The 26,855-nt window shown below is 40.8% G+C and overlaps 1 protein-coding gene across 4 annotated transcripts in view; it reads left to right on the top strand.

The window, feature by feature from the left end:
- LOC139418283 (glycerophosphodiester phosphodiesterase domain-containing protein 5-like) overlaps window positions 1–26,855 on the top strand; it is a 47,888-nt gene that overhangs the window by 6,000 nt on the left and 15,033 nt on the right. For 2 of the 4 annotated variants that reach the window (XM_071167639.1, XM_071167638.1), the window contains exon 2: window positions 25,561–25,738. In XM_071167639.1, coding sequence (XP_071023740.1) covers window positions 25,619–25,738 — 120 coding nt within the window. In that variant the 5' untranslated portion in view covers window positions 25,561–25,618. Of the gene's footprint in view, window positions 1–20,257; window positions 20,303–22,962; window positions 23,165–25,560; window positions 25,739–26,855 lie in introns of those variants that run through there. The other 2 variants (XM_071167641.1, XM_071167640.1) reach the window with 2 other exon arrangements.

The raw sequence follows: 26,855 nt of genomic DNA, 5'->3' as shown, positions 1-26,855 counted from the left end.
TAGTTGTAACACTCTCAATATGTTTAATCAGGGATAAGCTAGAATCATGTGACTCACTGTGCAATATAGTTACAGATTGCAGAAGGGCAACTTCATGCAAAATGTTCCCCAACTCCTGTCTCCTGATCTATAACCAAATATATAAATGAAAGGCCAAATGAAGAAATAGCCAGTGAAGACATGAATGCAACCATCTAGCTTGGTATTTGAATACAATAAAAATATAGGCCTGTTTTGACAGTTTTTGAGCAGGTGTTGGCCAACAATATTGTGATGTGGATCTTTTCCTATCTTTGTCTTGTGTGTTGGTCCGTAATGTATTCAGGTTTAGAGAGAAGGTTGGGATGAGCTCTTAATAAAGTTATCACAGCAGCCAAATGCACCAGGGCAGTTGTAACATCTCAGTCATAGTAACTCTAAGGTCTCTGTTAAATGAAATTGTCAGTCTTTTTGCATTTGATATTCTGGTAGAGATATTATATAGTCACTGCATTTGTAACAACACTTTCCAGACTCTGTTGTGTTCTGCTTTTCCCAACATACGTCAGTCATCACGTTATCTGTCAGGTCTGAATCATCATTAATGAATGAATGATTAGGCCGCTACTTGGGAGACTGCATAAATTATCAAATGCTGGCCAAGAGGTTATACAGCTTTGCTACTGAGGAACATCTCATTAAGCCATTAAAAGTCACATCCTCCCACCATCTGATAAAGTCAGGTACATAACACGGTGTCAGCAAAGGCTATTTCTGGCACCAGCCACCTCAGTGATGATTGATTTGACATGTATGGGTCATGTCTGAAGCCTTGTTTTCACGATGAGGGCAATAGTAAATGTGTTATGTCCTACCATCCCTTTGATGAGTAGCTAATGAGAACGTTGCTCAAACCCTATTGTGGGGCAGTGAATATACTGAATGAGAGATCCAGGGATGAATAATTCATGTGATATATTTTTCATGAGGGAATGAATGAATAATGGAGGAGCTTGGAAATAAGTGACACTGACCGATATAAAGGGCTAATTTTAGACATATATCCATGGCTGAAACTCAGTGGATTATTCTATGAATAACTATGGGCTGATGATTCTAATGACACAGGCAACTTTGTAATGTGCTGTCGTCTGAGAGGCCAATTCTAGAACACTGCTGTCGTCAGAGGCCCATTCTAGAAAACTGCTATAGACCCCGTCTGTATTAGAACATAGTGACACTGCCCAGCTGTGGGGAAAACAACATGTGGTTACCTAGGTTACCTAGGTGGCTCACTGCAAAAGCTTGACCTTTTTCAAGCGCAATTTTTGTGTTTTCTGCTAGTTTTAGTCAGTTGCAAAACTACATTGAAGAAAAGTACAACATGTCTAAAGATTATTTTCAACATCGGCTGCTGCCTAGCATTCTCACTACTTAGAAAAATGTAATATTGTAGGGCTTCCCTCGTGCCCCTGTTTAAGAAAATGCTAGACCAGAACATTAAAGTGGAACTGCCAGCGTTTTAATTACTTTGTCTGTTTCATATTGGCAATCATAATATCAGTCAAAAAGATAAAAATCCCAGTTTATGCTAAAAAAATAAAACTTTATAAGAGGTTTTAAAAATAGGTTATATTTGACTCAACATTCCATGGTGTACACTAAGGCATTGTTGGCAGAATAGAGGGATGCAGTTCAATGCATGATTAATATAATTCACCAATACATTTCTTGGTAGTCCAAAAAATATTGCTATCAGGTTGTAAATCCCAGTCCATTCGGGAGGCACTGTTTCAGTTTCAATGACTCAATATTTTGGACAAAAACTGACAAATGGAACTAAGGGTGGGAATGTCGATACAATCAAACTAGCAAGGACAATGATCACAAGTTAGTCATAACGTGGCTAGTAGGCTATCATATCTACAGTTTAAGTCTGAAGTTTAAATACACTTATATTGGAGTCATTAAAACTTGTTTTTCAACCACTCCACAAATTTCTTGTGAACAAACTATAGTTTTGGCAAGTCGGTTATGACATCTACTTTGTGCATGACACAAGTAATTTTTCCAACAATTGTTTAGACAGATTATTTCACTTATAATTAATTCACTGTATCACAATTCCAGTGGGTCAGAAGTTTACATACACTAAAATGACTGTGCCTTGAAACAGCTTGAAAAATTCCAGAAAATTATGTCATGGCTTTAGAAGCTTCTGATAGGCTAATTGACATCTTTTGAGTCGATTGAAGGTGTACCTGTGGATGTATTTCAAAGCCCACCTTCAAACTCAGTGCCTCTTTGCTTGACATCATGGGAAAACCAAAAGAAATCAGCAAAGACCTCAGATTTTTTTTTGTAAACCTCCAAGTCTGGTTCATCTTTGGGAGCAATTTCCAAACGCCTGAAGGTACCACGTTCATCTGTACAAACAATAGTACGCAGGTATAAACGCCATGGAACCACGCAGCCGTCATACCGCTGAGGAAGGAGACGCGTTCTGTCTCCTAGAGATGAACGTACTTTGGTGCGAGAAGTGCAAATCAATCCCAGAACAACAGCAAAGGACCTTGTGAAGATGCTGGAGGAAATGGGTACAAGAGTATGTATTGCCACACAGTAAAATGAGTCCTATATCGACATAACCTGAAAGGCCACTCAGCAAGAAAGAAGCCACTGCTCCAAAACGGCAATAAAAAAACCAGACTGAGGTTTGCAAATGCACATGGGGGCAAAGATCATAGTTTTTGGAGAAATGTACTCTGGTCTGATAAAACAAAAATAGAACTGTTTGGCCATCGTTATGTTTGGAGGAAAAAGGGGGATGCTTGCGAGTCGAAGATCACCATCCCAACCGTGAAGCACGGGGGTGGCAACATCATGTTGTGGAGGTGCTTTGCTGCAGGAGGGACTGGTGCACTTCACAAACTCGATGGCATCACGAGGAAAGAAAATTATGTGGATATATTGAAGCAACATCAAGACATGTCAGAAAGTTAAAGCTTGGTCGCAAATGGGTCTTCCAAATGGACAATGACCCCCAAGGCTCCAAAGTTGTGGCAAACTGGCTTAAGGACAACAAAGTCAAGGTATTGGAGTGGCCATCACAAAGCCCTGACCTCAATCCTATAGAAAATGTGTGGGCAGAACTGAAAAAGCGTGTTCGAGCAAGGAGGCCTAAAAACCTCACTCAGTTACACCAGCTCTGTCAGGAGGAATGGGCCAAAATTCACCCAACTTATTGTGGGAAGCTTGTGGAAGGCTACCCTAAATGTTTGATCCAAGCTAAACAATTTAAAGGCAATGCTACCAAATACTAATTGAGTGTATGTAAACTTCTGACCCACTGGGAATATGATGAAAGAAATAAAAGCTAAAATAAATCATTCTCTCTACTATTATTCTGACATTTCACATTCTTAAAATAAAGTGGTGATCCTAACTGACATAAGACAGGGCATTTTTACTTGTTTAAAATGTCAGGAATTTTGAAACTGAGTTTAAATGTATTTGGCTATAGTGTATGTAATCTTCCGAATTCACCTGTACGTAATTCCCAAACTTCTAAGAATTTATCAAGTCTTGAAAATGACCATATGTGAATGACTGCCTTCATTTGTCTTCTGTAGCAAAATTTGAAATTGTGTATTACATTGAATAAAAGTAGAGACTCCGAGCTAGAAAATTGTATATCGTGCACTACAGTTGAGGAACCATGTGAAATTAATTCTGCCTTGAAAGTTGATAAACTTAAATGTTTTGGTACCTACTGGAGAGCTCTTCTTTGTCTACACCCATTCAGTATCTTTCACACCCTCTTAAGCTTTAGCTCCATCTTTTTAAGGATTCACATTTGAAGCTATGTACTAAACAACCAAAGATTTCAAGACTAATGCCTGTCTTATGCTGCGGGTGTGTTTGTAAATTTAATCTGGAGTGCCAGAGTGAGCTCTGGGTGTTTTGTAAAGTAAGCGTTGTCAGTTCGTAAATTCAGAGCATTTTGCTCTCGGATGAGTAGGGTTGATCCGAGTGTTCTGACCTAACAGCAGTCAAGCACCCAATATATCTTGCTAATGTTGGCTAACTTGCTAGCTACTTCCAGACACAAATGAGAGAACAGCTCATTATGACCATATTACACGCCCTAGCAGAGCTGGTTAGGCTGTTTTTATGTTACCCAGAGCATTGGTGACTGCAACTGTGCTTCTGGCAAATTAAATCACCCTTTCTTTGCCAACATTTATTGACATCGGCCATATTAAACGGATGATGAGCTTTTGTAAATTCATCAGTTATTCTGTCACACTCAGACGAGAGTGTACTGAAATCAGAGTAGATAGCCAGAGCGAATTTACCAGCTACGTCTACCGATAGTTGTTGCAGTGACATCGTAAACATTCTATTGAAGTAGTTATTTGCATAATGGAGTATTTTGTAGCTAGCTAAACAATGAAGCATAATCCCAACTCATAACGTTACTACCCTGCATAAATCTGCAGGTAGCTAACCAACCAGGTTCAATGTTAAATAGATAACATTAGGCTACAACTATCAATTCAAATAGCTCTGGGATGCAAATAATATTACTACACAGATAATGCACGTAACATTAGCTAGATAGCTAACAGTACACTAACTTGAAATTAAAACAACTTTCTGACACAATTAGAAACGTGTAATATCTGAAAATTTAGCAAACCGGACGCTTCTCCCTCTGCTTCTCCCTTGTTGCCCTTAGTTTGACGATGTAATCCAGATAGGTTTTTTATACAACAGCCTTCTGTGTGTTCTCTTTTTGACTCCGTCTGCATATTTGCAATTAAACACCAGAATTTGCTCCATCTCCTTAGGTATCATCCTCTAATTCCACTAATTTCAAAACTCTGTCCTCCAGAAAGTGGAGCACAACACTTATGCAGTTATACTACGTGATATCTTTAAAAAAAATCAGCATTAGAAAAAATTACCTACACATACTGACCAGCTCATATTATAGACAAAGTGCTACATGGCAGACCAACCCGAACTCCTCTCTCGGCATGTCCAGCCCACTCATTATCTCAGTCACTCATGGCTAGCGGGAAATGTGTTTTTTTTTTCCATGACTAAACCAACTAGGCTTGTAATTATAACAATTGTATTTGTAATTACAGATGGCATACAAGTTTGTTATTAAGGTACATGTAAGTTCATGTTCCAGAAGGCATTTATGCCAAAAAAAACACATTTTGATTTGAAAAACAGTTCAAATGGCGCTCCTGTGAAGTAGTGACGCGCGACATACCCCTAGTTTCCTGAAACAAGTCACATATCTAAGTGCTCGCTTGTCAGAATTTTTTTGAACCTTTTCACACATACCAACAAAAGAGTGATCATTCTACAGTGGTCCCTGCAGCGGAAGCTCAGACCGATTTGATTAGAACGCTTATTTAGATTATTGCGTCAATCGAAACTGGACAGTCAGCTTTTGAGATAGCCACACTGTTTTTTCACAGAAACATTTTGCACAAACACAGTCCTTTTATAAAATTATGTCCTGAATATGAGAAGTTTATTTTTGGATGCCATGTTCAGACATTCACAGAAGTACCAACAGCATACACAGTCATCCAAACCGGAAAATGTAAGCTACATTAGTCCTAGCGCTAACTGAAGAAATATTGACATAACACCAGCGGTGATATTTAGATAACGCTTAGCTGACAGAAAACACAATATGAATTAGTTAATGGCAATTACTATTTATAATTTGTCACATTACGGTTGAGCTCAACATTGATCTAAATAATTGAGTAAAACACTTTCTTGAAATCGAAAGTAATCCAACGATGGGTTTGTGCACGCTTGTTTTTTGCGTTAACCAAAGATAATAAGAGGACACGAGATGAGTTGTCTGTTTGCAGTACGCGTGTCGAAGGGGCTGTGTCGTCTACAATCATTCACTTCCCTTAATTCATTTCCGGGAAGTTTACCTGAAAGATGAGTGAACCAGTCCTTCACCTCATTATAACATCTTTGGTCTGACAGACTTTTACGTGACACCCAAAATCCATTGTATAATGTCAGCAAACATGGCGCCACACATAGCTGGCAAATAGCTTAGCATTAGCTCATTATGATCAGTACAACCTTCAAAAAAGTATTTTACATACATCATAGGTGTCCGTTACAATCTATGTAATAATTGTCACAAGTAATTGAAAACGTGAATAAAACTGTAAATATATTATCATACATACATGCATACATACATACATCATTCATGCTACAGTAGAAACGACCGCATGATATAGAGAAAATAAGGCACTTCGATAGAAAAGCACACTTGTCCAAAGTTATTATTTGTAAGGAAAACAACAATGGTGGCAAAGTGAGCACCAGCCAGAAAATGTGCCAGTTCGTGCAAGTCTGCATACTTGATGTGTGGACAAAATGGGTAAGGGCTGTCCTCGAAGAGGGAAAGCCTCAAACATAAATTGTCCGCAACACTGAAATTGGCTACTTGTATGTGAATTAATGAGGAGGCAAAACACACCTCAATTCAAACTGTTGTTAGAAAATACAACTTGTTAGAAAATAATTTGAAATTGACATGTTGAAACAGCCTATAGGTAATTAGCAGGCAGTGCGTGTTAACTGTCCTGTTGCGTAACAATCACATTTTGGAACAGTGAATGCATTCTGACACCACGTACATAAAACAACTCCCGCTGGGGCGATCGTTAGGGATATTTGGAACTCACATATGAAAAGGTTAAAAAGTGTAATATTCTTCCTGGGGGTGTATATGAACAGGATTTTATAAGATTTCATGTTGCTAAAATGCTGCCAGTTCCACTTTAAGTGGGCCAAGACCAACAACCCCAACAAACAGACTATACAGCTACAAGTAGTGAGTGGAGTTACAAACAGACTGTACTAAACAAGTTAAATATCTTACCTGTGATGAAATGTTTTCCACACACACAGCTTCGTGTAGCCTACTTGGACACAGAGTCCCCACATTTCCCACTCTCCCACACCGAATAGCCTGAAGCCTAAGGGCTCTTCTTGCAAGCTCTATTTCCCTAAGTGGGAGCATTGCAAACCGTAGGTTGGGATTATTTACCTGGCTACATGTACACAGCAGCTTTTCTGCATTTGTTTTGTTATTTCTGTGTAAAATTAATGGCGAAGTTACCTCTTTTTTTACAATGGGGGGGGAATTATTGCGTGAATACCGACTGGGACTATTGCTTGAGGCCAATTCTAGCAAACCGCTATCGTTTTAGAGGCCATTTATAAAATACTGATATCGTTTGAGGGGATGGTTCTAAAACATTGTCTGAGAAGCTAATTCTAAAACCGATTTGTAAAGGAAGAGAAACACCCAGAGAGAGAACCAGAGTCTTCTTAGGTAGTTGTGGAAATGTCGTGGAAACAACGTTGATTCAACGAGTGTGTGCCCAGTGGGTAGCTACAGAAAGGTGCCCGTTATGAAACTCCCAGCAGCGATCCTTTAAAGGCCTCCAAAGTCTTACTAGCAGAGATTTTTTCCTGCCCAGGGTCAATGTTACATTCCAAATAGCTTGAAAGGCTTTGTTATAGGTTTTTTTCCCCAGTTAACTGCATCAACCATTGGCAGTTTGATATGTTAAACCCTAAGGAGTGCTTGTACTTGATGCTAAAAATAACTTTAGTTTCTGTTTAAGGCAGTTTGATTGATTGTAGGGTATGAGTGTTTTTCAGCTGACACTTCATCCATCTAGCACATGTCCTTCTGTCTATTTGACTCCTATTCAGAAGAAAAAGTAAGGCCTTTACTTTTGTGTTCAACTATTCATTTGAATGGAACAGCCAAACAGAGTCAAATATTTAGCCTGTCATCAGATTTCTTGTTCTGAAAAGCCACAGTGTGTCAATAGGGGGGTGACCTGACCTGGGTAAAATCTTTCCCTTGTGATGGAAGGCTGAGCAGCCCTGCGTGACCCTCTCCTGGGGTCCCGTCCCGGGATGTGGACTCTGGCAGGGTGCCCACGGCCCAGCTCCCCCCAGCATAGTGGGCCACTCTAGGCTAGGTCTCCAGGAAGTATTTCCCCTGGGCTGGGGTGTTCCCATACAAGTCAAACAATGAATAAACAGCGACTGGACTGATGCGGATCTGCATAATCTGATGCTCAAGCATTTCTTTCTCTGAGTCTTGTTATATGAATTTAGGTCGCCAGTGATTTACAAACAATATGTCCCCAGAGAGAGGTGGAATATGGTATATGGCCTGGGATAGAGATGTAACCTCTAAAGAGGACATGATAGTAGGAATGTAAAGGTCATGTATCAGGATGGAGACGAGGCAGTGAGTTATCCGGTTTTGTTATGTTTAATAACTCTCTTATTAACATGCAGTCCAAAGAACTACTATCTGCTAGTCCTCATTGCTAGGTTAGTCTTATTTGCATAGTACGCTAGGTCAGTCACATCTGGTTATGATGATGACACGCATGATGATGACACGCATAACATCTGGTTATGATGATGACACACATGACAGTTATTGGTCAGCCAAATGACCATGGTCACCAGAGTGCGAATTACGGGGAGCCCAGGGGGGTCTGAGACATGAGACCGCCTAAATGCAACAAAGTCAAACTGATGCTAATTTAACCATTCTCCTATTGGTTTATAATACAATTTGAGACGAGGCAACGAAGAGTCGTCTTGATTGGCTTGCCCCGACTGGCCGTTAGATTGGGGATGAAACCCGGAAGACAGGATAGCCGATGACCCAATGAGGGTGCAGAGCGCCTTCCAGAATCGGGATGAGAACTGAGGACCATTTCACCCGGAAGTCCATGGATCTGGAAAATGTGCTGGACCATGAGCTAAGCCGTCTCCTTGGCTGAGGGTAACTTGGGAAGGGGAATGAAATGGGTGGCTTTGGAAAACCTATCCACTACCGTAAGGATGGTGGTGTTGCCATCGGATGGAGGGAGACCAGTGACAATGTCCAGGGATATATGGGACCAGGGGCGGTGAGGAACAGGGAGTGTTTTGAAGGAGGCCTGCCGTGGAGTCTTACTCTGTGCACACAATGCAGGCGGTGATGAACGTGGAGACGTCAGGAACCATGGTGGGGCACCAAAACCATTGTCGGAGGAAAGCCAGGGTCCGGGGTTGGTAGCTGAGATGGCAGGTGAGGTTAGAGGAATGAGCCCAGGGCAGTAGGAGATGGTCAAATTAAAATGAGTGAATAACCGAGCCCAATGAGCCTGCCTTGAGTGGAGGCGCTTGGTGGTGCGGGGATATTCCAGATTATTTTGGTCGGTCCACACTAAGAGTGGATGTTCTGCCCCTTCTAGCCAGTGTCTCCACTCCTCCAGCCCCATCTTGACCTCAAGAAGTTCCCAATTTCCCACGTCGTAGTTCTTCTTCTCAGCGGGATTAAGACAATGGGAGAGGAAGGATCAGGGATGCAGCTTTTGATCCTGGACAGAACGCTGGGAAAGGACGGCCCCCACTCCAACGTCCGAGGTGTCGACCTGCACCACGAACTGACGGGACGGGTCCGGATGGATTAAGATGAGGACTGTGGTGAATCGATGCTTGAGATCTGAAAACGTTTGGTCAGCAGCTGCGGACCACGTGAACAAAACCTTGAGTGAGGTGAGTGCAGAGAGGGGGGAAGCCAGGGTGCTGTAGCGGCGGTAAAGAGCAAACCCCAAGAAGCTTTGAAGCTACACTCTGGAGTTGGCTTGGGGTCACTCCACCACCGCGCTCACCTTGTTAAGATCCATCTGAATATCCCCTGCAGCGATGATGTATCCAAGAAAAGAGAGAGTGGAGCGATGGAATTCACATTTTCAGCTTTAACAAACAGCTGGTTCTTCAGGAGGCGCTGGAGGACTTGTCGGATGTGGAGAACATGCTCTTGAGCCGAACTGGAAAAGATAAGGATGTCGTCGAGGTAGACGTACACAAACCGTTTCAACATGTCATGGAGCACGTCATTGACCAGGTCCTGGAACACTGCGGGAGCATTGGTCAGTCTGAATGGCATAACTAGGTACTCATAGTGCCCACTAGCCGTGTTAGACTGTCTTCCAATCGTCTCCTTCCCGTATCCGAACCAGATGGTAGGCGTTCCGAAGGTCCAACTTCGAGAAAATGGTCACCCCCTGGAGAGGCTCGAAAGCCGAGGAGAAGAGTGGTAAAAGGGTAATGTTTCTTTACCGTGACGTCATTAAGCCCCCTGTAGTCAATACACGGGCGCAGAGTCCTTCTTCTTGTCCTTCTTCTCCACAAAGACACAAGGAGAGGTTTAGAGAGGAATGCGAGTAATAGGAGATGGGAGACTCCCTGTATGGCCCACAGCTTACCTCTGTCATGAAATCCTCCAGACTAAGGCAAACGGTGGATTGTTGCTCCCACACCACCCTAGCCCAGGCGAGCACCCTGCCGGGCATCAGCGTTATAAGATACGCTATCTTCGAATGATCCAAAGCAAGAAAAGATTGCTATAGCTCGAAGATGAGGGAGCACTGGGAGAGAAACGACCGGCAGGTTCCAGGATCCCCAGCGTAGTGCTCCTGGAGGAGGTAAGCGGGATTCTCTGTAAACTGGGGTAGGCTGGAGAGAAGCACCGCTGGTAGAGGGGTTACTGGGAGTCTGGAAGGTTACCGTTGTGGCTTGCAGCCTAGTAGATAGTTCGCAGAATTGTTCCAAAAATGCATGGAAGGCATGGTCATGGCGTTCCGCCAAGATATGGAGTCCCTCCACAAGGTTATGCCGTAACTCCTCGTGTCTTCCAATGGTGGCTCCTTGAAGGGAGACAGTGTTGTGGAGCTTGTCCGAGTCTGCTGGGTCAGTCATGGGCAGTTCGTACTATAACAACTCGGATATGAACCAGATGCAGACACTGGAGACGGGTAGTTCGGTTCTTAGAATATTTATTATACAAAGGGCAGGTCGAGGGCAGGCAAAAGTTTGTAATCCAAGGCAGAGTCAATCAGGGACAGAATGGCAGGCAGGCTCAGGGTCAGGACAGGCAGAAAAGTCAGAACCGGGAAGACTAGAAAACAACAATAACTGGATAAATGAGAAATACGCTTGTAAGACCTGACAAAACAAGATGAACTGGCAAAAGACAAAGAGAAAATGCAGGTATAAATACACAGGGAATAATGGGGAAGAATAGGAGACTCCTTGTAGGGGGTGGAGACAAGCACAAGACAGATGAAACCGATCAGGGTGTGACGAAAAGCGGATTTATGTGATTTTCAAGATTTCTTTTGGCCATTTTAGTTGTGATTGCAAACCTTATCAAAACATATAGGCCTATGATTCGAAAAGGTCACTCAAAGTGGTAATATATCATTCACAAGTGATTGTAGGTTAGCAGTAAAACCTTGAAATCAGCCCTTGCCTTGACAGGAAGCCAGTGTAGGGAGGCTAGCACTGGAGTAATATGATCACATTTTTTGGTTCTAGTCAGGATTCTAGCAGCCGTATTTAGCACTAATTGAAGTTTATATAGTGCTTTATCCTCCACCAATTGTGCAAGTTCTCCCACTTAAAAAGATGAGAGGCCTGTAATTTTCATCATATGTACACTTCAACTATGACAGACAAAATGAGAAGAAAAGAAATCCAGAAATTCACATTGTAGGATTTTCAATTAATTTATTTGCAAATATGTTGGAAAATAAGTATTTGGTCAATAACAAAAGTTTCTCAATACTTTGTTATATACCCTTTGTTGGCAATGACAGAGGTCAAATGTTTTCACAAGGTTTTCACACACTGTTGCTGGTATTTTGGCCCATTCCTCCATGCAGATCTCCTCTAGAGCAGTGATCTCAACCCCATAGAAAATCTTTGGAGGGAGTTGAAAGTCCGTGTTGCCCAGCAACAGCCCCATAACATCACTGCTCTAGAGGAGATCTGCATGGAGGAATGGGCCAAAATACCAGCAACAGTGTGTGAAAACCTTGTGAAGACTTACAGAAAACATTTGACCTCTGTCATTGCCAACAAAGGGTATATAACAAAGTATTGAGAAACTTTTGTTATTGACCAAATACTTATTTTCCACCATAATTGGCAAATAAATTAATAAATAATCCTACAATGTGAATTTCTGGATTTTTTTTTCTCATTTTGTCTGTCATAGTTGAAGTGCACCTATGATGAAAATTACAGGCCTCATCTTTTTAAGTGGGAGAACTTTCACAATTGGTGGCTGACTAAATACTTTTTTGCCCCACTGTACATGTTCTGCTTTTACTTCCTGGTTTGCTCATATGGGTACAGTCGCAAAGGTCGGCAGTCCACCCATTATGCCATCATTGTCTTGAATGAGAACACCCGTTCTATTCAATGAAAGGATTCAACTAATCTGGCTTGGGCGCCCAGATAGGTGTGTTTTACTCCATTTGGAACCGGGCTGCCTCCCAGGCATGAGCCAGCACATGGAGTCATGAGTAGGATTCTGTTTGAAGTTCTCAACTGCATAATCCTCACGTCCTCTCCTCGTCTCTTTCTCAAAACACATTGAATGAGAAAGCCAGAGGTCCTCTGGCTTTCTCATTCAATGTGTTTTGAGAAGGAGAGAGGATGAAAATTGGGATCTTCCCTTTGTTTTACATAACCCCACGGTTCTCAAACCTTCTAGCTAGAGTGCTACTGTCCTATAGTTTTTCAACCCAACCCTAATCAACATCACCTGTTGGAGTGAAAACCTACAAGACGGCTGCTCCACCAGGAACATGTTTGTAAATCCCTCGTCTGAGTGACGGCGTGAATGGCATAGTAACTGTAATTGTTGTTTTATATTAACATTAAATTGTTTATAAATAATTATTGAACTACAATGTTATTTCTTGAAAAATTCCTCAACTTCCTGGAATCCAATGAAGAGGCTGTTGGGGTCAGGGTGGTTGGATGTAATTGCTGCCACCACAGAGGCTGGGAGTATCCGTCGTTGACCTTGACCTAGATGTTCTCCCCTCAGCATCCACTCCAGGGTGATCCGATAAGAGACCGCTCTGTATTGTCTCTAGAGAGACAGAAAATAAATACATGACAATGTTATGTACAACAATCAAGAAAATAAATAGGCCTAGGCCTGTACAACATAAAATATAACAGGCTCAGGGATCATTAATCATGTTAATTTATAAGCCGTATTGATGATGGCACATACATTTAGGTAATTTAGCAGATGCTCTTATCCAGAGCAACTAACAGGAACAGTTAGGATTAAATGCCTTGCTCATGGGCACATAGTGAAAAATCTGCCTATGTCGGCTAGAAATTTGAACCAGCAATCATTCGGGTACTGGCCCAAAATTCTAACTGATAGGCTACATGCCACAATACTATTGATGTCTCTCTTTGTCTGTACAGAATGTACAGTATAGCCAACTCATTGTTCAAAGGGTTTTAGTGGTCAGCTGTTTTTCTTTCTCTTTTGTGTGGGTTTACAGGCTAATTAGGATATTATTGGTATAAAAGCTAGACTGGCAATTGCAAGTAACATTTTCTTCTCTACAAGCACACATGACTTTATACTTCTTACACTGTTTGGTAATATAAATTATTGTTTATGTAGACCCATATTGTGAAGTGTGCATCCTATACATTCTATTTCTATGACGCGCATCAAACCAGCATGTCATCATTGTCAGACAAACTTGAAGGGGACTACAGTAGCCAGATAAATTATGGGGTGTAGGCAGGATAATCAAAAATACAGTTGGAAGAGTGTCATTAGGTAGGCTATTTTTTTTTTTTTATATATTTTTTTTTTTAAGAGTAATATAAATATCCTCTGAGCAATGTTCCCCCAAAAATGTTTCTGCACTGAGAAAATTTCAGGTCTGCTGAGCGCAAACTTGAATGTTGTGAAAATTCTGTGCAACTTCTGGTGCGTGTTTACTTGTGAACACTGAGGCTGTACCCACTTTAAGTTCCAGTTATTTGATCATAGTGTAAGTGGTCTACCATAAAAAACAATGGAGAAAATGTATCCCATAACATTATAACATTGAAATAGCTGTTCTATAATTCAGCCTACAGTAGCTGCAAATGTGTGGGGTTCAATGTAGGCCTACATTCCATGAGAATTTTAACAAAAACTTGTAGGGATTGACATTAACCTTTTAATCCACTTGTCCTTCTTGCTTTGATCTCAAAACCTGCTCATCTACTCGCGACCACTCATGCTGTAAACACAGTCCAGTTCAAAGTGATTGGCACAGATCCATACATGACAATGGTCTATTTGCCGATAGCGATACTGCAGCTCTGATTGGTTATGTTTGTGTAAAGTATGGGCCTGAGTCATGCCTGTCAATGCAATAGAATCCTACTCCATTGCGCCCTGCCCACAATAACATTTCTTGCATAGTTCATTTTTTAAATTATGTTGCACTAAAAGTGGCTGATAGTGTGTTGATTCGATCACAATTCCCACAGTAGATGGAAAAAAATAGTGTTAAGGGGAAAACTAGAAAGTTGAGTGAAGTTCAGTCTCGTGCTTCTCTGCGCGTGCTGATAGTTCTTCTGGGTGGCGCCCACACGCACCCATCTTAGAGGTAATATTTCCTGTGAGTAATATTAGCCCAAACACTTACTCTTCAGAGAGCTTTCCATTAAGACTGTCAGGTGTGGCACAATGTTTCCAGTTGATCCTGGGCATTCTAAAGAAAGGTTCCAGCACACCAGGATTGATGTGAGACAAGAACTCGGAGTGTTTAATTACACACATGCCATCTTCTACTGCATTGTCAGTCTGATTTTCTACCTCCTCCATTATCGACAGCTGAGACATTCTCTGTCTGTTGGTAGAGGTAGGCATCTCCCGCAACTGCACCACCAGTCACCGTGTGTTCTGGGAAAAGCCTGTTTCCTCAACATCTGCTCGCTCCTGTCTTTCTGGCTCATTTCTTCTTCTGGTCTCTCTCTAGCTAATTTCTCTTGGTCAGCTGCAAATGGAATAACTCAGCCTCCAGTATAATCCGTCACAAACCGATATGGCACGAGTACTATTCTGAAAATAAGGCACGTCTCCAATTTCCTCTGTTCTCGATCTGACATTCTTTACTCTAATTAAATTTGATGATGGCAGCAAATATTGTCAGGGAGTGAGAACAGAAAAGGATTGTTTACATCCTTCAACCACGCCAACCTCGGAAGTCCCGACCTAGGTCTTGACTCGCGGCACGCATTAATCAACTTCCTAGAATTCAATATGAAAATAACAAAATACGTTGGTAAAAATGTGCCTACCAAATATGTTAGCTGAAAAATTGTGCCGAGGAAAGTAATTACAATGACTATTGTGGTTATGGTAGGCCAGAGATGTGTGTGGGAGGTATTTATGATGAACTTTGATGTTGCATGGGGTTTCTATGGGGAAGACGGGTTTAGAATAAGCTTATTATCTACATCTAAATACTCAAGCAATGGACCTAAAAGCTGTCTGGGTTACTGACAAACAACCAGGCAAGTGTTATAAAGGGCCCAGAAGTGTATTTCCGGTTGCCAAGTAATTTATGGTTTCTATGCCTTTATTTTTCCTGTGGACCAATTTATCAGTGAATTCTGAAAAGCTATTCTAGGATTGTTCCATAAGATTGTGTTTTTATGAAGTGATATTGGTTCTTGTTGAATTTGTTTCATTTTCTTCCATATTGTTATAGTGTTCTTAACTATGCAGTTGTTAATGTTCTTCGATTTATCCTTTGAAAATACACATGAAAAGATTCTGGAAATGAGCTAAAGAATCTTCGATATGTACCCATTGTTCCTCTTTAGTGCATTTAACTATACACTAAGTATATCAAACTTTAGGACTTTCCTAATATTGAGTTGCACCCCCGCTTTTGCCTTCAGACAGCATCAATTAGTTCAGGCATGAATGCTACAAGGTGTCAAGTGTTCCACAGGGGTCCTGGCATATGTTGACTCTAATGCTTCCCACAGTTGTGTGAAGTTGGCTGGTGGACCATTCTTGATGCACACGGAAAACTGTTTAACGTGAAAAACCCAGAAGTGTTGCAGTACTTGACACAAAACGTTGCGCCTGGCACCTACAACAATACCCCGTTCAAAGGCACTTCAATATTTCGTCTTGCCCATTCACAGTGGGAATTTCACACACAAATAATCCATGTATCAATTGTTTCAAGGCTTAAACATCCTTTAACCTGTCTCCTCCCATTCATCTACACCGATTGAAGTAGTTTTGACAGCTGGATTCAGCTGGTCAGGCTATGTCATGGAAAGATGTGTCCTTAATGTTTTGTATAATCAGTGTATGTCGCAAGTAAAAGCCTTAGGTAGCGAGTTGATGCAATTCCAATTCTGGAAGTTTAAAACCACCCTCAGTCTTAGGAAGATGTAAAACTTTCCTTTTTATTCTAGTAATTTTATTTCCCCATATAAAGTCTGTTATGACCGAGTATACTTTTTAAAATAATGTCTTCGGAGAGGTAATTGGTATTACCGAAAATTAAAACTTTGGCCGCCATGCCATTTATAAAGAGGTTTATTCTACTTGTAAGATTTATGGGAAGATTATTGAATTTAATTAGATCTGCTATAAAATTGTTGCGCAATGGAATTCAGTTTTCTTTATATATTTGTTGTTACTTATTTAGCATCTTAAGTATTTAATATTTTTGTGGTCCACTTAAAGGATTGCTGTAGATAGTGAGTTATTACTTTCTTTTTTTCACATTACTTTTATATCCTGAGATTTTTTTTAAATTCTGAAAATATCTTTAGCTAAGGAGTCATTGAGTTTTCAATATTGGTCAGGTATATCAGGAGTTCATCTGCAAATACGTTTAGTTTATATTCATGTTTACCAATACTGATACGTGTTACGTTTGGGTCCTGTCTAATTCTTTCTGCCAGCGGTTCAATTGCTAGTACAAGCAGGTGGGGGGAACGAGGACATCCCTGTCTTCTGCCCCTTTCTAAAGCAATTCAATCAGATAAAGTATTATTTGTGTATATTTTTGCTTTATACAATATTTTTTATTACTTTTATTATTTCAGCTGGAAAGTTCAAAGTTTTGAATAGGAAAGGCCATTCAAGACGGTCAAAACCCTTTTCGTCATCAACAGCTATTATTGATAAATCTATATCTTGTTTTTGTTGTGTATTGTATTAAACTGAAACATGCTCTTGTATTTTTTTGTAAGTGTCTATTTTTAATAAACCCTGTTTGATATGTATCAAGTCTAGTCAAACTTTTGTCATTTCTATTGCTTATAAACTTTGTTATTATTTTATTGTCAGAATGTATTCAACTTATGGGTCTATAATCAGCAGGGCCTCTCCAGACATTCCTGATTTTAATTTAACTGAAATAATTGTTTGATACGTGGTACTAGGAAGTACTGAATTGCGTGATATGTGTGTAAATAGGGGGTTACTTTGGCCCAGAATGTTGAATAAAATTCTATGGGAAAGCCATCCATTCCTGGTGCTTTTCTCTGTGCTAATGTTTTAACAGTATCTAATATTTCTTTCTTGGATCTGTTTTTAGTGAATGTTTTGTTGTCCGTTGTTAAGTGCTTCGGTTGTTGAGTCTAAGAAGGCTATAGGATCCATTCAACTCTTTTTAATTCTGATTTATATACATTTTCATAGAAGCTTTTAAAATGGTCATTAATCACATTATTGTTTCTAATTACCACTTGTATCTTTAACTTAAGAAATTATAACTGGTTTAGCATATTTGTTTTGTGAGAGCTGTGAGATGTTTACGAGGTGAATGCCATTAAGTAGTATGCTTTATTTGAGTTAACCTGTAGTTGTAGGCTTTCTTCAAAAGTAAAAGATCGTAAGATCGTACAGTTCCCAAATGTTCTTTTTACCTTGTAAAGATTTTTTATGTGCTTTTTCTAAGAGATTTTAAAATGAAAGAAAAAGAAATCACTAAATCAGATTAAATTTGTGCAGAGTATGATATTATCATCCCTCTAATGTACGCCTTAAAGTTGTCCCAAATGATATCAGGACTCTGCTTTTCTCTGTCCTGTATGTATACATTTGTAATGGTAAAGGTTTTTAAACATGTTTTTACGTATAATACATTTCATGTCCAGAAGATGCACTCTGTTCATTCTCTAAACTCTATCGCTAAGTGTATTTTTTATTGGTGTATTAAAACATGATACCAGAAAAAAATCCCATATTACTTTACTGAATCCAGTAAATTGTTGAGTGCATTTTTGGAAATAATTCTTGAATAACTTTTCTAATTCTAAAAAAAGGAATAGTGTTTTGTAGTTGGGAATAATAATCTCCAGGTGTTCTGTTAATATTTTTTTTAGATCAACATTTTCATCCTCTTTGGAGGCTCTCTAAATGTGCCTTTTTTCTAACTACACTATGGTTTAAAAGTTTGGGGTCACTTAGAAATGTCCTTGTTTGAAAAAAAATGCACTTTGTCCATTTAAAATAACATCATATTGATCAGAAATACAGTGTAGACATTGTTAATGTTGTAAATGACTATTGTAGCTGGAAACAACCATTTCTTTATGGAATATCTACATAGGCGTACAGAGGCCCATTATCAGCAACCAACCATGGGGGTGGAAACATCATGCTTTGGAGCTGTTTTTCTGCAAAGGGACCAGGACGACTGATCCGTGTAAAGGAAAGAATGAATGGGGCCATGTATCGTGAGATTTTGAGTGAAAACCTCCTTCCATCAGCAAGGGCATTGAAGATGAAACGTGGCTGGGTCTTTCAGCATGACAATGATCCCAAACACACCGCCCAGGCAACGAAGGAATGGCTTCGTAAGAAGCATTTCAAGGTCCTGGAGTGGCCTAGCCAGTCTCCAGATCTCAACCCCATAGAAAATCTTTGGAGGGAGTTGAAAGTCCGTGTTGCCCAGCAACAGCCCCAAAACACCACTGCTCTAGAGGAGATCTGCATGGAGGAATGGGCCAAAATACCAGCAACAGTGTGTGAAAACCTTGTGAAGACTTACAGAAAACGTTTGACCTCTGTCATTGCCAACAAAGGGTATATAACAAAGTATTGAGATAAACTTTGCAAATAAATTCATTAAAAATCGTACAATGTTATTTTCTGGATTTTTTTTCTCATTTTGTCTGTCATAGTTGAAGTGTACCTATGATGAAAATTACAGGCCTCTCATCTTTTTAAGTGGGAGAACTTGCACAATTGGTGGCTGACTAAATACTTTTTTGCCCCACTGTATATTTATATATATATTTTTAACTGGTATGTGACATGTATTCATTCCAAAGTAACATCTAAAACAGCCAGAAAATAAATAAAATGGAAACAGTGGACCTGGTACTGTAGCTGTAATCAAACTTCACTGAGCTGAGGAGAACAGACCACACAGCTACACTCATCGAAAGAAAAAAAAAGGTTACAAAAGGGTATTTTGGCTGTCCTCTGTGGAAAGGTTTCTACATGTAACCCAAAAAGGTTCTACCTGGAACCAAAAAGGTTTCTCATTTTACATTCTAATCATTTAGCAGACTATCTTTTTCGGATTATCTTACAGTATTAGTTTGTGCTGGTCCTCCGTGGGAATCAAATCCACAACCCTGGCATTGCAAGTGCCATGCGCTTCCATTTGAGCAACACAGGACCTATGGGGACAGCTGAATAAGTCTTTTAGGTTCTAGATAGCACCTTTTCTAAGCGCGTGCACCTTCCAGCCTCTCACATCTTCAATCTCACGCTCTCTCTGTTTCTCCGTTCTGAGAAACTGTCTGTTAGGAGATAAGGATCAGGGGAAAATGTACTGCTCTCTTTGTCTGGGAAGATTTCCCAGGAAATGGGCTCTTGTCACTGTTCTATGTCCTCATGTGACAGCCATTCACTGACGCTCACCCGGTCCGCTGGTGTGATTAAAAAGACCAATCAATATTTCCGTGCTTATCTCATTTAGGCTGGCATGGTAAATCAACAGAGTAGAGGAGATAGTGGAAATGTAGCTGTTGGCAATGATTGATAACGTTAGTTCTCATGTAGGATTGATTTTCAGCTTGAGGTCGAGAAACTAAGAGGATGTCGCTGATGTTTAGAGTTGCGGCGATAACCGGAAAAGTATCGACACCAACCATACCAGGCTCCTCAGAGGAGGAAGGGAAGAACCATCCTACTCAGTGAATTTCATTTTTTTTAAATATTGAAACATTAAAAAGGTTTTAGATAAAACTATATTCAGATGTCACCAAATAACTGCTTAAAACACAGTTTTGCAATGAAGGTCTACAGCAATCTCTGGGGTAGCACCATGGTGTATCTAGAGGACAGCTATTTTCCATCCTCTTCTGGGTATATTGACTTCAACACAAAACCTCGGGTTAACTAACTTTAGCCACTGTTTGCTAAAAATCTATGGAAGTGATGGGGGCATGTGAGCACATTTTATTTATTTATTTCTGAATCACTTAAGTACTATCAAACCAAATATGGAGTTGATTTGGACTGATTTGAGGCAATTTGGACTTCATTTTTCATTTTTTTGTAACATGATCACATGACCCGATCACCAGATTTTTAGCTAGCAGTGGCTAAAGTTAGCTAATGTTTTCTAATGGCTGTTTTAAAGACAACTGAACCATGGATTGCAGTTTCCCCTGGCCCATAGACTACTTTCAGGGTGAGGAAATATGTAAAATAGTGAACCACTCATTTAACATTTTAGTTTCACTATAGTTTTTTTTCTTATTGAATGATGTGACAACTCAACAATGTAGCTTCTCTGCCTTTATTAATAATAAGTTGTGTGGATGATATCACTAATGTTGGAAGTGTTCATACTGTAGTTTGTTGTCAGGGTTCCCAGACAACCAGATGGTCACACACACATTGTATCTGTGTTAGCCAGCCACATGCAATCTCCAGCTGTGAGACCGGTTTTATTTCACCACCTAGAAGATATAATGGACCAAAAGTGCAATCATGTTCTGTTTTAGAAGTAATCAATACTTTTATTGAGTGTTGGAAAGTGTATCACATAGGGTTTGGCGTAGCCTCTTGTGACAGCCTCAGCTAATTTGGTTCTGGGTGCCGAGTTAATAATAATTAATGGGAAGGCTGAAACTTGAAATTGTTCACTCATTTACTATGGGACTAGGCTGCTTTACCCAGCTTTATATTCATCGCGTGAGTATGTTTTACCTGCCATCTCTGCTATGTCAGGGGACCTCTCCAGTTTCTTGTTTGTTTGTTGCTCATAAATGTTTGAGTGGTGTTTGTGTACTGTAACTACTAACTCCTGGAGGTGTGCTCTGGTTACAGTTTAATACTTCTAGTCTGTGGCTTCTAGGCTAATTTGGCTGTGCGTCCAACTGCAGCTAGAAAGATAACTAAAGGTCACTAGTTCACAAAATCGACTCAGACAATTGACCCTTTTTTGTTGTGTGTATGTAATATGAAGCCATGAGAAAGGTTCATACTACAGTAGTTGCATTGAGCCACTTTCAAAGGTAATGTTGTATACTGCTGTTTAAATGACTGTCAAGATGAAAATGTTGAACCAAAGAGTAATACAACAAACGAAGGACAGTCATTGACTCCAGAACAGAAGTGTTTAAAATTTGAAGAAATGTTTCCATCTTCTCCAAAGGGTGTGAAAGAACTCTCTTCATTTTTTCATTTTATTTCACCTTTATTTAACCAGGTAGGCTAGTTGAGAACAAGTTCTCATTTGCAACTGCGACCTGGCCTAGATAAAGCAAAGCAGTCGACACAGAGGTATACATGGAATTAACACAAACATACAATCAATAATACAGTAGAAAAGTCTATATACAGCATGTGCAAATGAGGTAGGATAAGGGAGGTCACGCAATAAATAGGTCAATAGTGGCGAAGTAATTACAATATAGCAATTAAACACTGGAATGGTAGAATGTGCAGAAGATGAATGTGCAAGTACAGATACTGGGGTGCAAAGGATAAATAAATACAGTATGGGGATGAGGTAGTTGGATGGGCTATTTACAGATGTGCTATGTACAGGTGCAGTGATGTATGAGCTGCTCTGACATCTGGTGCTTAAAGCTAGTGAGGGAGATGAGTCTCCAGCTTTAGTGATTTTTGCAGTTTGTTCCAGTCATTGGCAGCAGAGAACTGGAAGGAGAGGCGGCCAAAGGAAGAATTGGCTTTGTGGGTGACCAGTGAGAGATACCTGCTGTAGCGCGTGCTGCTATGGTGACCAATGAGCTGAGATAAGTCGGGGCTTTACCTAGCAGAGACTTGTAGACCTGGAGCCAGTGGGTTTGGCGATGAGTATGAAGCGAGGGCCAGCCAACGAGTGTACAGGTCGCAGTGGTGGGTAGTATATGGGGCTTTGGTGACAAAACGGATGGCACTGTGATAGACTGCATCCAATTTGTTGAGTAGGGTGTTGGAGGCTATTTTGTAAATGGCATCGCCGAAGTCGAGGATCGGTAGTATGGTCAGTTTTACGAGGGTATGTGTGGCAGCATGAGTGAAGGATGCTTTGTTGCGAAATAGAAAGCCAATTCTAGATTTAATTTTGGATTGGAGATGTTTAATGTTAGTCTGGAAGGAGAATTTACAGTCTAACCAGACACCTAGGTAGTTGTCCACATAGTCAGAACCGTCCAGAATAGTGATGGTGGATGGACAGGCAGGTGCGGGCAGCGATCGGTTGAATAGAATGCATTTAGTTTTACTTGCATTTAAGAGCAGTTGGAGGCCACGTAAGGAGAGTTGTATGGCATTGAAGCTCGTCTGGAGGTTAGTTAACACAGTGTCCAAAAAGGGCCAGAAGTATACAGAATGGTGTAGTCTGCGTAGAGGTGGATAAGAGAATCAGCAGCGGCAAGAGCGACATCATTGATATATACAGAGAAAAGAGTCGGCCCGAGAATTGAACTATGTGGCACCCCCATAGAGACTGCCAGAAGTCCGGATTTGACACACTAAGCTCTGTCTGAGAAGTAGTTGGTGAACCAGACAAGGCAGTCATTTGAGAAACCAAGGCTGTTGAGTCTGCCTATAAGAATGTGGCGATTGACAGAGTCGAAAGCCTTGGCCAGGTTGATGAATACAGCTGCACAGTATTGTCTCTTATCGATGGCGGTTATGATATTGTTTCAGGCCTTGAGCATGGCTGAGGTGCACCCATGACCAGCTCGGAAACCAGATTGCATAGCGGAGAAGGTACGGTGGCATTCGAAATGGTCGCTGATCTGTTTTTTTTTTTTTATCTTGGCTTTCAAAGACCTTAGAAAGGCAGGGTAGGATAGATATAGGTCTGTAGCAGTTTGGGTCGAGAGTGTCTCCCCCTTTTTGAAGAGGGGGATGACCGCGACAGCTTTCCAAGAGGACCGTTTTAAACACAACCAAGACAACCAATATTTTGGGAAGGGTGAAGTGATTGGGAGCTGGACCTGCTGGTCCTCTTTCTCGGGTATACTGTTATTTTAACAGGCTGTTGTGAAATGTGTTGATGTGTGCTTGGTTGCCAAGTGAAGTCTTGGGCGATATACCGTATATGCCCTATACCGGTGTATTTGAAACACAGACACAGACGGTATGGTTTTCAATACCACCCCTCTAAAGGGGCCTACTAAAGCTCTAAGCTTTATGTGTTATGCCACTCCTTATAACTAGATGTGCCAAATAAATGATCTGCAGGTCCAGCTACGTATTTGGTTTTCTAACTTGCTAGCTAAGTGGCTAGATGGCAATATTAAGCTTCTTGGTTATAACATACAATCAATCCCCTCCTGGATCAACATCCCTGCTGTCTAATATTTGTTTTGCAGCAAACTGTGAGTAGCCTTTCAAGATATTTGTATAACTTTATGAGCTGGGTTGTCTGTCCTTGCAATTTGTTTATGTTTGCTTGCGCTTCTTACCATTTAGCTAGTGTCCGCTATGGGAATTTTCTAGTAATTTGTTAGCATTTGTTGGGACCCCAACCCCCAAAATTAGAGTGATAAATATATATATATACAGTGCATTCGGAAAGTATTCAGACCCCTTCACTTTTTCCACATTTTGTTACGTTACAGCCTTATTCTAAAATTGATTAAATAAACATTTTTCTAATTAATCTACACACAATACTCCATAATGACAAAGCGAAAATATGTTTTCAGACATTTTTGCAAATAGAAATATTTGCCTACCTAATACCTAAATAAGTAGGCAGACCCTTTGCTATCAGACTCGAAATTGAGCTCAGGTGCATCCTGTTTGCGTTGATTATCCTTGATGTCTCTACAACTTGTAGTCCACCTGTGGTAAATCCAATTTATTTGGACATGATTTTGAAAGGCACACACCTGTCTATATAAGGAGCAAAAACCAAGCCATCGACGGATTTGTCCATAGAGCTCAGAGACAGGATTGTGTCGAGGCACAGATCTGGGGAAGGGTACCAAAGCATTTCTGCAGCATTAAAGGTCCCCAAGAACACAGTGATTGAACTATTTGGCCTGAATGCCAACCGTCACACCTGGAGGAAACCTGGCACCATCCCTAGAGTGAAGCATGGGGGTGGCAGCATCATGCTGTGGGGATGTTTTTCAGAGGCAGGGACTGGGAGACTACAGGACAATGACCCTTAACAAACAGCCAAGACAATGCAGGAGTGGCTTTGGGACAAGTTTCTGAATGTCCTTGAGTGGCCCAGCCAGAGCCTGGACTTCAACCCGATCAAACATCTCTGGAGAGACCTGAAAATAGCTGTCCAGCGACACTCCCCATCCAACCTGAAAAAGCTTGAGAGGATCTGCAGAGAAGAATGGGAGGAACTCTCCAAATACAGGTGTTCCAAGCTTGTAGCGTCATATCCAAGAATACTCGAGGCTGTAAACTCTGCCAAAGGTGCTTCAACAAAGTACTGAGTAGAGGGTCTGAATACTTATGTAAATGTGATATTTCCCTTTTTTATTTTTAATACATTTGCAAAAATATTTTAAACAGTTTTTGCTTCATCATTATGGGGTATTGTGTCTAGATTGATTAGGGAAAAAATTATTTAATACATTTTAGAAGGCTGTAATGTGGAAAACATAAAGGATCTGAGTACTTTCCGAATGGGGGGTGTGTGTGTGTGTGTGTGTGTGTGTGTGTGTGTGTGTGTGTGTGTGTGTGTCTCGTTCCTGTACCATAATGGGTATACAGTATTACCGTCAGTGCACACAAGGGGCGATATATACTGTATACCCAGTATGGTACAGGAACGGTATGAAAATCAGGATACCGCCCAACCCTAGCAGAGCGCAACCAATCCACTGATCCACAACCCGACTACCCCTTACATGAATGACTAAGTCACAGTATTCATGCAGGTTTTATAGGGTTTCTGTTGTTCCTCACAACGATCACCATGGAGTTCAGTTAATGAAAAGACAGGCACCATGTTGAGTAACTGGAAAATGTAATAAATGGTCTTCTACATAAACACTCTGACAACAAATTCCTTTTGGCCTATCTTCAAGTTATAATATTTTCACATTTTCCTTCTACTTTCTCCTCTCAAAATTATTTATCCAGTCTTGAATTATCTTCAATATGTTTCTGACTCCTGTCTTTTTTCCCTGCAGTGTTCCCTGTTCAGTGTGGGATGCTAGCGGACCGGTGGCGAGCCGAGGCTGAAGGAGCATGGTGAAGCACCAACCCTTGCAGCAGGTCTATGAGAAGCAGCTGTGTTTGTCCTTCCTCACTGGGATCTATGGCTGCCGCTGGAAACGCTACCAGCGTTCCCATGACAACAGCTCCAAGGTGAGCGACAAGACTTTTGCAAATGTCACAAGATGTTCTGTTGTGGACAAATTATGGGTGTATTGGTATGTCCTCTTCTCATACCAATCAATGGAATATCTGAGAGTTAGATTGTCCTGACCTTTAATTGCACATGCTGACAACATGCCTGGACTTGTTACGGAAGACCACTCTTGTTCTCAATCAGTCAAATGACTTATTATTAAAGGGAGTGATGTACAGAGAGACCTGTCGTCTTGTCTCCTCTCATCGCCGTGTGACACAGACTGGGGAAAGCTAGGCCTCAGTATCAAATTCCAAAGGAACTGATGCCCTTTCACTCACCTAATCAAACTGAGACAAACTGATGCCCCTTTAAGGAGTAAAACATCTATAACCCGTACTGAATGACTGTAAGACATAATATCTATTTACCCACATGGACTGAGGCCAAAACAGGGGATCTGTGCTAATGATGTATGGCTGGAAAGCCTGCGTTAATATAGCTTGCGTTAATAACTAGGCTTGAGCTCAATAGGAAAACGCTTTGGATCTCCTCATCAGACATTTACTGAGCAGCATGAGACCGCAAATCATCAATGATAATGATGAGTTACCGATTATAGGGATTGATACACCTTCACAAGCACAGTTTGTGTGTGTGTGTGACCCTGTACAGGATGTAGAACAAAAGTTGGCTAGCCTGTTTATTAGGCTGTCATTAGCACTACTGCAGCACCTGATTTAGCTCCAAGTACCAAAGTGGAATCACTGTTTAAACCAGAACGATCTTTCATGAACTGGTTACCGTCTGACGTTGTGTTGTTATGGTCCGGCTACTTAGAGATTTTAGTGTAAGCAATGAAAAGCTTGGCAAACGTCAGCAGCTGTGTTGAGCTAAATGATGAAACTAGCCTTGCTCTCAGTGAACAGTTTTACAAAACTTTGCTTAGCTTTTATTTTAGGCCACTGGCATGAAAGTAGGTATTTGGGCAGTGTAGGGCTAGGAGCAGTGAGGGGCTTTGGCAACAGTAGTAAAAATGTCACTACACAACAGAAGTCTGTTAATTGAAGAACTGCCTTGTCCAGACCACGGGTGACAGATGAATTTCCAAAACTGATAGTGAGGCTTGTTTGT

Source organism: Oncorhynchus clarkii, chromosome 10, assembly GCF_045791955.1.
Source record: "Oncorhynchus clarkii lewisi isolate Uvic-CL-2024 chromosome 10, UVic_Ocla_1.0, whole genome shotgun sequence".
Lineage (NCBI taxonomy): Eukaryota > Metazoa > Chordata > Actinopteri > Salmoniformes > Salmonidae > Oncorhynchus > Oncorhynchus clarkii.
The sequence above is the reverse complement of the archived record's forward strand: the minus strand, read 5'-3'. Positions and strand labels throughout refer to the sequence as shown.